The 12,623-nt window shown below is 40.7% G+C and overlaps 1 protein-coding gene across 7 annotated transcripts in view; it reads right to left on the reverse strand.

The window, feature by feature from the left end:
- Nucleotides 1–1,530: 1,530 nt before the first annotated feature.
- Nucleotides 1,531–12,623, reverse strand: part of sema3h (sema domain, immunoglobulin domain (Ig), short basic domain, secreted, (semaphorin) 3H) — a 69,719-nt gene continuing 58,626 nt past the window's right edge. For 6 of the 7 annotated variants that reach the window (XM_071475266.1, XM_071475260.1, XM_071475262.1 and 3 more), the window contains 9 exons: nucleotides 12,398–12,542; nucleotides 11,797–11,886; nucleotides 11,486–11,615; nucleotides 11,293–11,381; nucleotides 10,055–10,096; nucleotides 9,136–9,293; nucleotides 8,548–8,609; nucleotides 7,759–7,901; nucleotides 1,531–6,994 (listed from right to left, as the gene is read on the reverse strand). In XM_071475266.1, the coding sequence (XP_071331367.1) occupies nucleotides 6,524–6,994; nucleotides 7,759–7,901; nucleotides 8,548–8,609; nucleotides 9,136–9,293; nucleotides 10,055–10,096; nucleotides 11,293–11,381; nucleotides 11,486–11,615; nucleotides 11,797–11,886; nucleotides 12,398–12,542 (1,330 nt within the window). In that variant the 3' untranslated portion in view covers nucleotides 1,531–6,523. The remainder of the gene's footprint in view (nucleotides 6,995–7,758; nucleotides 7,902–8,547; nucleotides 8,610–9,135; nucleotides 9,294–10,054; nucleotides 10,097–11,292; nucleotides 11,382–11,485; nucleotides 11,616–11,796; nucleotides 11,887–12,397; nucleotides 12,543–12,623) is intronic. The other variant, XM_071475264.1, reaches the window with a different exon arrangement.

Below are 12,623 nucleotides of genomic sequence, written 5' to 3' on the forward strand. Positions count from 1 at the left end.
AAAGATGAATCATACTCAGTGTTTATGAGTTTCCACTGCTCACACGCCAAAACTGAAATAACTTGTTTTTAATTTCCCCACCAGACAGTATGTAATATATTTTGTGCAGCCTCAGTGGGTAAACTGACACCAATCAGTGAAAAAGACTGTTTCTATTTACTGACGTGAGGTTCAGGTGGTTACAGGGCCTGATGATACCATTTGGATACATTACAGTATGATAGTAAAGTCTATACAATGTAATTATGGTATCACTTGACCTCTATACTTTGTTAGACAGTTGAGCCTGCAGGAAACACTGGAGAAGGAATGTCTCACTCTTAACAAAATATACCACAGCAATACACTAATTTACTTCAAATGCGTGGTTTTCTGTTTTGCTGTGATATCCTGTTTCTCAGACAGGAATACTATCAGTCCAATAATTACCTTGAGGATATTCTTGTCCTTGATTATGCTCACTAAGTGCATCTCAGCAGTAAAAAACATGAAGCCACAGTTGCTCTTGTTTGACCAGATCCTCTCAGGTTTGAAAACTAGCGTGGATACGAACATAACTATATACACAAACCACAGTAAACACTGAAGTTTTGCTGACCTTCTCGTTACCTCCAGGGTTTGGATCCAGTAAAGATGTAAACTGAAGACTGCTGGGTATCCAGCACGATTGGAACGCGTCTTTCAGCCATCAGATTGCTGAGCAGGCCGGACCAGTTGTTTAACATTTAATGAGAAAGTACTGCATGTGGTCACTTTGGCAGAGAGGAATGGTGGTTTGGTATTGAATGGTATGTTACTGTTTTGGAATGATGACAGTGATGGACGGTGTGCATGAAAAATTACGTGGCTGAAGTGGAATGAATCCCTGTAATAGAGCTCTGCAATGATTTGTGTCCGAAGCTGATTGCATGCATGTGCATCCTTAAAAAAATGCTGAGTATGTGAGCTGGTCCACTTCGCTGAAAGCCATCTTCAAAAGTCTCCCTTTTTATAAAGTACGAAAACCAGCTACGTGGCCTGAATATGGACTGAGGGTTTACATTATTTTGAATTACATTGCATTGAATCCTCACTCAGCCTTGACAAAATGTACAAAAAAGCACAAAGCCTCACAATTCTGCTCTCAGTGCAACAACTAGTTTTGTAAAACCGAACAGTAAAATTTAAAAAAGGTAAAAAGAAATATATTTATTTGTGCTTCTGTGAGTTTGGTTCAATTACAGACAAAAAAAAAGTTTGAGAACACAACAAAATGTGGGCGTCATTTTCTGGGTTGTTCACAAAAAAAGAGTCTGGTTTTTAAGCTTTGTGACGATGGGTTTTTTTAAAGAATCCAAAGTGGTTTTAAGGTTTCTAAGAGCTAAAAGGTTGGAGAATTGTCTTAAACCATGAAAAACCCTAAAATAGTTCAACTTAACTAACAACATTAATATTGTTTTCATTTGACGCTGTTGCCTACTGTGCTTGTGTATAGTTCAGCATCTGGAAATATTTCTTATAGGGATAATAAAACCACTAAATACAAACATAATATTTTGAAAGCAGACCTTTATACATATTTACAGAAAGAAAAACAAAGTCTCCGTACATTAAAGATCATCTGATGACAGTTTTGTTCCGTCTGCAAAGAAGTCGTTCTGGAAAAATCACGAGAGACGAATATTGGCACTGAGATGTAAATACAGCATAACAAAGTGAAACACATGAGGCCTTAGTAATGAGTGAGGAGCAGCTCTGCACTAAGTCTTTGAGGGAAACACTTAATGTTTAAAATGGTCCACGACAAAAATGACTCATAGGAGCTCTGCCTCCTACTCGTGTGGTGTTTGGATCTGCACAAATATACATGCTTTACACACTCATATACACACAATTACCACAAGCTGGAGTCTACTGATTATTTTTAGATTTTTGGATCTGATGCATACGTATGAGAGAGTAGAGACAAAATAGAAACGTTCAAACTGGCAACGTTCTCCAAATGAAATCAACATTGGTGTGTTTGCACAGGCAAAATAGAGGTTTGGGGCCTAACGCGTTACTTTTGGCTTCGTTTGGCTATATTTTCCATTTATCAAGACAAGGTCAACAACATGATACGATTGGTTTTAAGACAAACTTAGAAAAGCCAAAGTTGCGCCACCTCTTCTAGCTAGCCTCTACTGCTAGCTTCTGTGATGTTATGGAGCTTTCTTTATCTGTCTTCCTGCAAAGTGAAGTGTCCCTCTGGGCCCATTTTAAAGGAGTAGTTCAACATGCTAACTGCATCGTCCCTGTTTTCAAGCCAGGCTAACACGCTGGGTCGCAAAATCCTCCTGGCCACATATTTGTGTTTCATCTGGTTCCTCGGCCCAAGTCTGGCCCACATACAGGATGACTGTCGGGGCGTTTTCACACCCACAGTTCACCTCCTCACAGCGGCCTCAGTGTGATTGTTTTGGTCCACACCTGAGTGCCATTACTGTTTTCACACCTGCCCAAACGAATTGCATCGAGGGGGAAAATGAACCAGGGTCCGATTTAACCAGACTGAAAAGTGCAGGTGTGAAGTCACCCCCAGATGTTACTTCCACATCTGGACTAATTCTGGCGCACACACGGAAAATCTTCTGACTCTCTGTCAGCGCTCGAATGTAACAGCCCAGATTGTGGAAGTATAGTCTGAGGATTCAGAAATTTCATCTTGCTATCTGACCACACAGATATGAGAGTGATGGCAATCTACTCACGTGGAACTCAGCAAGAGCGCAAATGTATTTCTAAAAATGCTGAACTACTCCTTTAAGTTAGATTTTCTACTTACCTGCACTGGACAGTACAACAACACAATAACCATTTATCTTGAGTAAGGACAGAAATCCTCAGTTTCAAAGAACGCTACCATTAAAGACTAGTATGCAGCTAAGAGAGGAGACTGGATTTTGATTCTCTAAACCAGTTTATACTGTATAGTACTAAATGTGTGCACTTAGCATTTTGAGGAAGATATAACAGCAAAAATATCCGATGCTTATATCATTAGCATTTGAACATAAACAGAGGAACGAGTTTCAGTTTTAAGAGACTGTTTGAAGAACAAACTTGTTTCACATGCTCATACAGTGACTCACAGCCGTTATCTGAACACACACCTGTTGTGTGTTGTTTTCTTGTATTTGCCTTAAATCCTGTAATCGACAGCAGCATGAAAACACACCAAATCTTGATTTCATTCGGATTACACTGCCAGCTTCACACTCACCCACGCACGCCCTTTCGTTTTTGAGACTTTCAACATTCATCAGCTACTCAGAGTCACATACTCCCTTATAAACTTTCTCTTAACTCAAACACTCGCTTTCAGAGGTAACTCAGCACTGGTTAGGTCTTTCATGTGGCCAGAGCCAAGAAGCCAAGAAGCCAAGCCCATGTTAATGTTCTGCAGGCTGTGTCTGCTCTGAGTCGGTCTGGTTTATTTTTCTTACACCATCAAAAGTGTCTCTGATCCATTGCTGAATTTTCCTGTTTGGCAGATTTATTGGCTTGGCCTCAGAAACTCAGAAAAGATGCAGAATTACATACAGAAATACATAGAGCCAGAGGAGCAAAGGGACTGGGACCCTCCAGGGCCCATCATGGGATATATTTACTCCAACACAGGCAGGATTGCATGCTCAGCATCATCAGTGTGGGATGAAATGAAATATATAAAAACATGACAGGCTGCTATGATCAGCCTTAACCATGCATGTAAATGCATCCTCTTCCAGTAAACCATACAAAAAAGTTTGAAGTTTTAATTTAGCTAGTTTGTCTGTTAGTCTCCGTCTCCATTCTCTCACATGAATTTTTTATGCGTCAGTAACATTAGATGTTTTCATCCCAACATCAACAACACTCTCCCTGGGTTATTGTTCTGGGAAACAACATAAACTCTCAGACAAACAGAAAAACAAAGCATCAAATTTTAAATACACTTTCAGTTCCCGCAGCCTCCAGGCATATCAGTTTCTCCTTTACATACCTGGAGGATGGGAAACCTCACAAAAACAATGAAAAAAGAGATGTGTGCAGACTTCTATGTGTGGGCACACAAACACACAGTACATGCATACAAAGACAGACCAACAAACACATTTACATGTTAAATAAGCGTCTGGTTTGGGACCCGATGGAGAGCTTGAAGCATTTCCCAAAAAATCTGACCTCACAACATCTCAAAGAAGCATTTTCACTCCAGATTAAACAAATAAATACCACTAAGCAGAAAGTTAAATAGAGGTGGAACTAGTTGTGTTGGTTTTAACATTATTTTAACATTAAGAACAATTTACTGCTTTAATCACAATTTACTGCTTTGCAAAGCCACTGAAATCACTGAGATCCATTTGACGCCAGTCCTGTTTTTCTCGAGCTCCGACTCTGTATAATAAAAGCTTCTTTATTATACAGCCGGCCTGCTCCATAATTTACAGCTATATGTCTTTACCAACTGGAGCTGCAGGATTAGTGATGTATCATTCCATTCAAAGTCACCAACGGCCCATGTTGGGTCCTGCGACAGTTTAAGAAGCATGCATATTCTGTACAGAGTCTTTTGGCAGTTCAGTTTATAGGTTGGTCCTCTTTGAAACGTTCTTTGTCGTCCATGTTGTATCAAACATTACTGAGAATCTTTTTAATAGCCACAACAAAGTTACAGTAAAAGTTTTTTTGTCCAATAGATATGGAGCCACAAAATACTCAGGTTTATTTGCTAGAAATATGACTTTAAACACCAAGAATAATAAAAAAAAATCCATGGTTTGCCAAAATTGTCTGGTGCTGACCCTGATTATAACTCTTTAGACTCATTAAAACTAGTTAAAACACATTCAATCATGAATGTCAAGAGGAATTTTTTTTTCTTTTTACTTTTTACAATAAAGGCTTAATTGTGCCTCATATAATAGCAGCAACACCATTTCGTCTTCTTAACATGTTTCTCTAAATCTGTACACTGCACTCATGTGAGACTCGAGGCAAACCAAACCACACTCGAAATAGGACTGAGTATTTCTTCTGACGTTATAAGACAAACCAGATCCACCTTCGTTTTGTTCACTTTTCTTCCCACACCTACACTAAACAGCTCTCTGCTGCGTGGCATGGAGTCGGTGCCAGCTATGTCTGTAAAGCTCACCAGCTAACATTACTGAGCCAAACGCTGAGGAGAACATCTCCTGCAGTGTGTTTGTGCGGCTGCAACGCAGAGCACTAATGACCTGGGAAAGTAGATCTGCAACCTCATCAAAGCCGCCATCGTGCTTTTCTCTGCCTTTCATCTGTGCGGTCGCGGTCAGACCCCTCCTATCTGCAGAAACCAACAAAACTCACTTTAGGTGAACTGCTTGAAGGATTTCATCCCAACATGTTACACATCCATCAGGGGAAGAAAAAGAAATTAAACTCATCAGTGCTATTTACGGCTATTCACAACCTAAATAATTACTTTCTTAAATTTGCTGTTGTTAAACAATTACCTTGAGAGCTGATAACTTCATTTTGAAGGTTGTAGCCCTTTAATTATCAATCACTGCAAATAATTTCCCAAAACATCCTGTATGTTTTTAGCTCAATAGACACTCACAGGGAATATTTATATACCTTTCTTTTTTGTTTAGCTGTTGTTGCATTACAAACACTTTGACAGCTGATCATACAATAACCAAATCCTTAGTCATCTTATTGTTTACTTCCCAACACCATGTCTCGGCAACAAAATGCTTTTTAGCAGTTGACCCTCAGTTAGAGTCCTTTCCAAAGGAAAGTCTGAAAAAAGTTATTTGCAACTGCAAAAACATGACTACAAAAAAAAAAAAAAAAAAGGGGGCAACACTTCAAGAATTTTCCATGTTTCTGCGTGATGATTTTAACAACATTTAATGGAAACAGTGTCTGCCTGGAAGGTAGGGAATCAATCTAAAAACATCTGCTGTGTTTTGGAGAATAACTGGCAGTATGTGATTGTAATTAATGGGCGAAAACATGCAGGAGTATGGTTGTCCTTTAAGACAGCAATCAGTTCAGATGGGTTGGATGATTTTTTTTTAATGCTCAACTTTTGGAACTAGACATCTATTTTCTTTTTCTGTAGAGGCTCCAAATTCAAAACATCCCTTTAAAAGTCAGACGGAGTGATCCGGACATGCTGTTCATCCTTCATTCAGCATGCTCTCCAACCTAATGTGCTCTACTTTTCTATTTTATTCACAGAGTCTTTGTCCATGTGAAGCAGTCTTTGCTGTTCACATCCTCCTGTACATACTTCAGTTGTTCTTGTGTAGCTTAGTTTCAGAGTTTGTCGCGATAATGAAAGGATGCCTTTTTTTGTTTGATAAGTGCATGCGCATGTCGTAGTCTCTGTACATACAGTATGTGTGTGTCTCAGTGTATAAGTTAAGTGTGTGTGTGTGTGTGTAGATGTGTGCATTAGTGTGGATGTTTACATAAATGTGTGTGTGTTTAAGTCACTGAAAACCCGCCCTCCTGCCCTGCAACACATTCAAGCGCTCCTTGGTGCCCTCTGCTGGGGCTTGCTCCTGCTCTTCCTCCCTGCTGCTCTTCCTCCTCCTCCTCCTCCTCCCCCTCCTCCTGCTCTTCCTCCCCCGTGCTTGTGCCTCTCCCCTCTCTCTTTCTCCTTGCTCGGTGCCACCATGTTGTCACCGTGGCGACGGTGGTTGCGCGGTGGGCGGTATCCCAGGGCCTTGCAGTGCTGGCCGAGGTTGCCTGGGTGAATCAGAGCCATCACGTCCTCGTACCAGGGCTGGGTTCCTGTGCTTTGATAGGGCGAGCTGGACAAGGAGGCAAGGAGGCGATTGGCCGAGGGGCTCCAGACGGCCAGGCGGACGGTGACGGCTGTCCAGTGATAGCCGTGCTCCTCCACCTGGCAGTGATAGACGCCGCCGTGAGATAGCTCTGCTCGACGAATCAGGACACCCCGCTCAATAACCACCAGCTGGTCACCTGTTACCACCTGGAGAGGAAGAGAGATCAGATGAGTGTTGTTTATCTGTCTGGGTCATGGCCATAAATTAGCGATGAAGGGTTTGTGGTACTTGAATATTACTCGGCTCTGTCTCTGTAATTATTTGCAGTTGCTGTTTTGAAAAAAGCAGAGCTGCCTGCATCCTTTATCAAGGCATTAGAACAATCACATGTTGGACAAACTTAAAGCTACACCATACACGTTCTGGTGATCAAGCTACCGCTAACGTACAAGCACTTGGCTCCTCCTACCCCTCCCTCTCCCTGCTCCGTTCCACTCCACTCAACCCTTCACCTGCATCTTCGTTGTGTTCACTGACTCAGTTAATGTAGGAATCATGAGCTTCCTAGCCTGTGAATCAGCCATAGCGGCGTCCTCCAGCAGCTAATACTAGCTTGAAGTCTCGGTGTGAGAGGAGTAGTAGACCAGTAGTGCATTCACGTATAGATCAACAGCCTTGAGCTCCCACCCCTGACTTTGGCCTTCTCTGATTGGTTGAAAGGGTGAAGCTTGCTCAAAACCTGTAGAAGGGAATATCTCTACACTGCTGCCAGGCTGTTCAAAGAGTCCGGCTCACAGAATCCTTTGACAGCACCTTTCTCTGTTTTGGAGCTTTTAACTAAAAGATATTAGAATAAAGTTTCACACTGCAGCTTTATTATCCTCCTGTATTTATGTTCTGTAATATTTGAAAAGTTTAAAACCCAAAAAAAAAAGTATTACAGACAAATGTGGTGCGTGTGTGTGTTTACCTGGTTTAGTTCAGGGCTGTTCTCTCCAGCCTGTTTGTACCAGGTAACAGCAGCGTGTCTGGATCGAGGCAGACACTCCAGGTAGGTGCTGTTGCCCTCGGCAACCATCATCACCCTCTGCTCCGCCTCCACCTGCAGCGCAGCTGAAAGAGATCGAGACAAATGTGTGACAGGTTAGTGGATCGTGTAAACACCAGGGACAACGATGGAACTAAGTCCAGGAATTTACTGTTGTATCGTTGTCGTACTATTTCTGCAGATGTGCTGGCAAGTGATCAGTAAACCCAACCTGGTTTTCGTTAAACTTTAATTCTGTAGACTTTCTTTCATTTGCATGTCATCATCTCTGTTCTTATTCCTCACTCTCGTTTTTTTTGTTGTTTTTTTTACATCAATTTACGTAATACAGAATATTTGTTGTTTTTCTCTTTTCACATTCAGTCTATTTTACTAATTTGTGGAGTTTGAGGTTCTATGTATGCTGCATCATTGACATGGATGCCCATTACTTTTGCATATCTTGCATATATACTGTGATTCAGTATTTTCTACTGGGTGTGTACCTCATGTACTATTCATATACAAGACAGGAAAGACCTTAAACATAAAAAACTGTACATGTTAACAAAATATAGAAATATAATACATTTAAAACTTACTGCAGCTTAAGTAATTGTTAAAAGTCATCGTTGTCTGCCAAATGCAACATCATCTATCCTATAAACAACTGATACACTGTATGTAAAGAATTGATGAACATGCATGTAGTCCAGTGACCTTGCTCCTCACCTCCCTGTCTGACACACTGAGTTAGTGGATCCTCCTCCTCCCCTAAATGGCGAGCATTCCTCCTGTAGAGGGAAAGTCATACAAGGTTTGTTACATCCTGTAATGTGAAAGTGTTGCATACTTGAACAGAAGCGAGGATAACGATGTAAAGTTTGTCCTGACGGTGGTGGTTCAGAAAAGGTCATGTGGTAATGAAATTAAAAAGATTCACTTCACTTGGGAAAATCAATTTGTTCAATGAATTTCATGCCAATCTACGTTTTACATTATTAGATTTTGTGTGTAAAGTGGGTATTTTAGCTGATGGTGATGATGGTAGCAGTAGGGGAAAGGTCAGGACATCATGTTTTGTATTAGAACAAGTGGAAAACATACTTTAAATGTAATCAGAAAGATCTGAGTTAAAATGTAATTTGGGCCACATGTCAAAATATCAACAAATCTGCTTTTAAATCTGGATTCAGAAGATGGATTCCATGTGTGTCCTATACACACATGAAAATATCTCACTTGTAAGTGATATCTTGTTTACAATGATCAGATTAGTGTTCTCTGATAAACATAAGCAGATTTACAGTAATTCATTACCTGCGCACAGTGGGCATGTAGGGGCTGCAGGCATGTCCATCCCAGGTGCAGTAGGGATCTCTGGCCAGGCAGCACTCGGCACAGGCCTGACCGTACAGCTCACACTGGTACAGGGCCAGCTGGGACACACCCTCCCTGGAGCCCACAAACAACCACTGCTGAAGGAGGAGGAGGAGAGGGGGCATGAAAGATAGAAATAGAAGAAGCCAATGGTTGAAAACAGGGAGAGGGAGGAGGTAGAGGGAAGGATAGTTGACGAAGAGGGAGGGAGGAATGGAAGCAGGGTTAGGAAAAAGGAAGTAGCGGGGAGGAGGAGAGTAATAAATAAGGGAGAGAAAACGGGCATTCAGATTGCTCCCATAAAACAGAGACACACTGACAATAAACAGCTAAACCAGATTCAATCGCTGAGTCACACACCAACTCACAGTGCAACAATGTCACAAACAATGACATGTTTGGCCATGGAGAGAGTGTGTGTGTGTGTGTGTGTGTGTGTGTGTGTGTGTCTGTGTGTGTGTGTTTGTGTTACAGAGAGAGAGAGAGATGTGGTAATGCTTGCTTTTTATAATGTTGATGTGTGTGTCTGGTTGTGTGGGCGTTAAATATTTTTTTCATGAAATCCAGACTATTTTAATAATGCAAGGTGTATTTCTCTGTGTGTGTGTGTGTGTGTGTGGTATCTCTTCATTACTGCTCTGACTGAGGTGGGGTAACCATAGCAACTGGTGATGAAGCTGTCCTTGGGGATACAAGGTGGAGATTTGAGTGATAAGCGTGATGTAGTGCGTGTGTGTGCCTGTGTGTGTGTGTGTGTGTGTGTGTGTGTGTGTGTCTGTGTGTGTGTGTGTGTGTGTGTGTGTGTGGGAGAGTTTGGAAGTTTGAAAGTGAGTTTCTGTCTCTCTTTTTCATCTGTTACCTTTTTCTTTGAGAGTGTCATGGCTGTCACAGGTGATTTGTGCTGTGAGGAAGAGAAAAGAAAAATTGAGAAACACATCGAGTTTAAAATGAAACAGATGATAGATAGATTGATAGATTGATAGATCGATAGATCGATAGATCAATAGATCAATAGAACATATTGGATTAATTTTGAAGAAAATAATGAGATTGCTTGAAAATCTTTGGGAGTGGCTGCAAACCACAATACTCTTAGGCCATTTTAAATGATCTAGAGAACTGATCTCACAGTCTGGTGATCTGACATCTCTCCATATCACTTGAAAGGGGTTTCACAAAGCAGATACTTAACAATACAGTGCAGAGAAAACAAAGCCATGACCAGACCACATTCAGACAAAGAGAGCTCAACCACATCAGTCACAGTAAACATAGAGTTTTTCTTGTATTTTGAATCTGAGCCTTCAGTGGAATTCATAATAAGCTGAACTGTGAATATTGTGAACTGTAGTTGAAAGGTTTTTTTTACACTCTGACATGAGAACTGGGTCCAGCTGCTGTAGTTTTTGTGTTAAATGTATTTATAGTTGTGCTACAGTAATAATCTTTAGATAGAAGTGATATTTCATATGTAATGATTTACATTAGTGGACATGTGAAGCACCTGTGTTGTAAACCTTTGGTTCAACTTTAGGACACCACTAAGCATGATGCAGGATTTGCTTCCTTTACGTATTTAATAATCACCTTCATGACAAGTTGTGCATACTTTACATTCCTGCTGACAATTTACAAATGCATGTTGTAGTGTTTGATCTTTTTTCTTTCATTCCTTTCATTAATATCTGTGTGGAATGAAAAACAGACTCAGAAAAACAGATCTATTACACTGAACATAAAGCTGACATGAATTTCTGTCACATTTTGGGCAAGTTTCATTGTGGATGTGCAGCTATGTTTAGTGCAGACAGCTTTGAAGTCTGTGCTGCATTAGTACTTCACAATAATGTACCTGATAATAATAGATCTTAAATGAAGACTACATGCAGACTTCATCATCAGTGTGATGGATTACACAAGTCATGCCAGTTTTAAAGTCCATTAGTTGATGTTCAAACTGTACACAAATGACTAAACATCTGAATAGCAACATAAATTGCAAAAAGGTTGGCTGTTATAAATAGTAACGTGTACAGTAGTTTGTGGTAAAATCTATGACACAACATTGTGTTTTTGCACAGTAAGTGTTTTCTGTACCTGAAAGACCTGCAGCTGCTCCAGAGTGACCTCTTGACTCTGACCGTGTTCTCTGGGCAGATGGATGGCCTTCAGAACCAGACCAGAGTCTGTCAACACATTTAAAAGCTTTTATTGTGAAAACCTCAGGGTTAAAGCACAATCCTACACTTTTGTAAACGTACAGAGAAAGTCCACCACACACACACTCTACCTGTGCCGATGAACAGGACATCGTAGGTGCCGTCCACGGCCTCCACTCTGTCCACCAGCAGTTTACTGAACTTGTAGTGAGCACCCACTCTGACCAGGAGGGGGCGTTCTCCCAGTGGTAGCACATTTTCCTAAAGCAGTAAAAACATTTAGGGTTCTGAATTTTATAATCAATTAACGCTGGTGTGGTGGCCCTTTGAAGACTTTGGATAAATAGAGAAAATGTGCATCTCTCTGTGAAATCTCATCTCAAGGCCACAATCTCATTGAATTACACAAGTGTTGTTTATTAAAGTGAAATATGAGTTGAACCTGCAGCAGCGGGTGTGTCCTGCTGAAGAAGATGACGTCGTCAGGATACTCTCTGGTCGAACTGTAGCTTCCATATGTGCTGCTGGGACACTGAGAGAAACACAGAGGGAAAAACAGATATAAGAACGAATGGGAGACAGGGGCCAGTTGCACAAAACACCTTAAAGTTAAGATTTTCCTTTAAGTGTGAGTTAAGATTTCCTTAAAATAAAAATGGTTGCACAAAACACCCTTAATGTTTCTCCTTAAAGTTTCCTTAAAATGTTCACTTAAGTATAAACTTATTTACTTCAGGAAACCTTTGAAGAGATTCTGTGCAACACCCTCAAGTAACTGCATCAGCTAAGGGGAAATTAAACCTGAAGTATTTACTTATGTAGAAACCTTGAGGTTTTGCAGCTGCACCCAGATTTTTATTCATTACTCTATTGAAATTTTAATTCTTATACGAAAATAGGGCGATGTCAGTGTGTCTGTTTGTCTTTTTTGAAGCTGAAATCCTTTATTTACTTGACAGTCACCTCACGAGTTTATGAGGGTATTTACCAATTTAGAAAAAAAGAAACAATGCCCAAGGGAGAGATTTTGAATATGAACTTACAGTTCCTGGTCGTGGGTAGGGCACTTTGCCCGTAAACTCTGCCCACTTATACTGAGGACCCTCCTTATGCAGGAAATTTCCCTTGAAAGCCCGAACGACATCCTCCATTCGGTAAACGCACACTGCTGAACCATTCAGAATATCACTGAGGATTAATAAAACAGAAGGAAGGAGAGTTGTCATTCATCATAGTCAGACTCAAATCATCTTTCCAGCTGTTGTTACT

This window comes from Trachinotus anak, unplaced genomic scaffold, assembly GCF_046630095.1.
Source record: "Trachinotus anak isolate AG129_WGS33_773 ecotype Australia unplaced genomic scaffold, CSIRO_AGI_Tana_v1 ptg000004l, whole genome shotgun sequence".
NCBI classification, from domain to species: domain Eukaryota; kingdom Metazoa; phylum Chordata; class Actinopteri; order Carangiformes; family Carangidae; genus Trachinotus; species Trachinotus anak.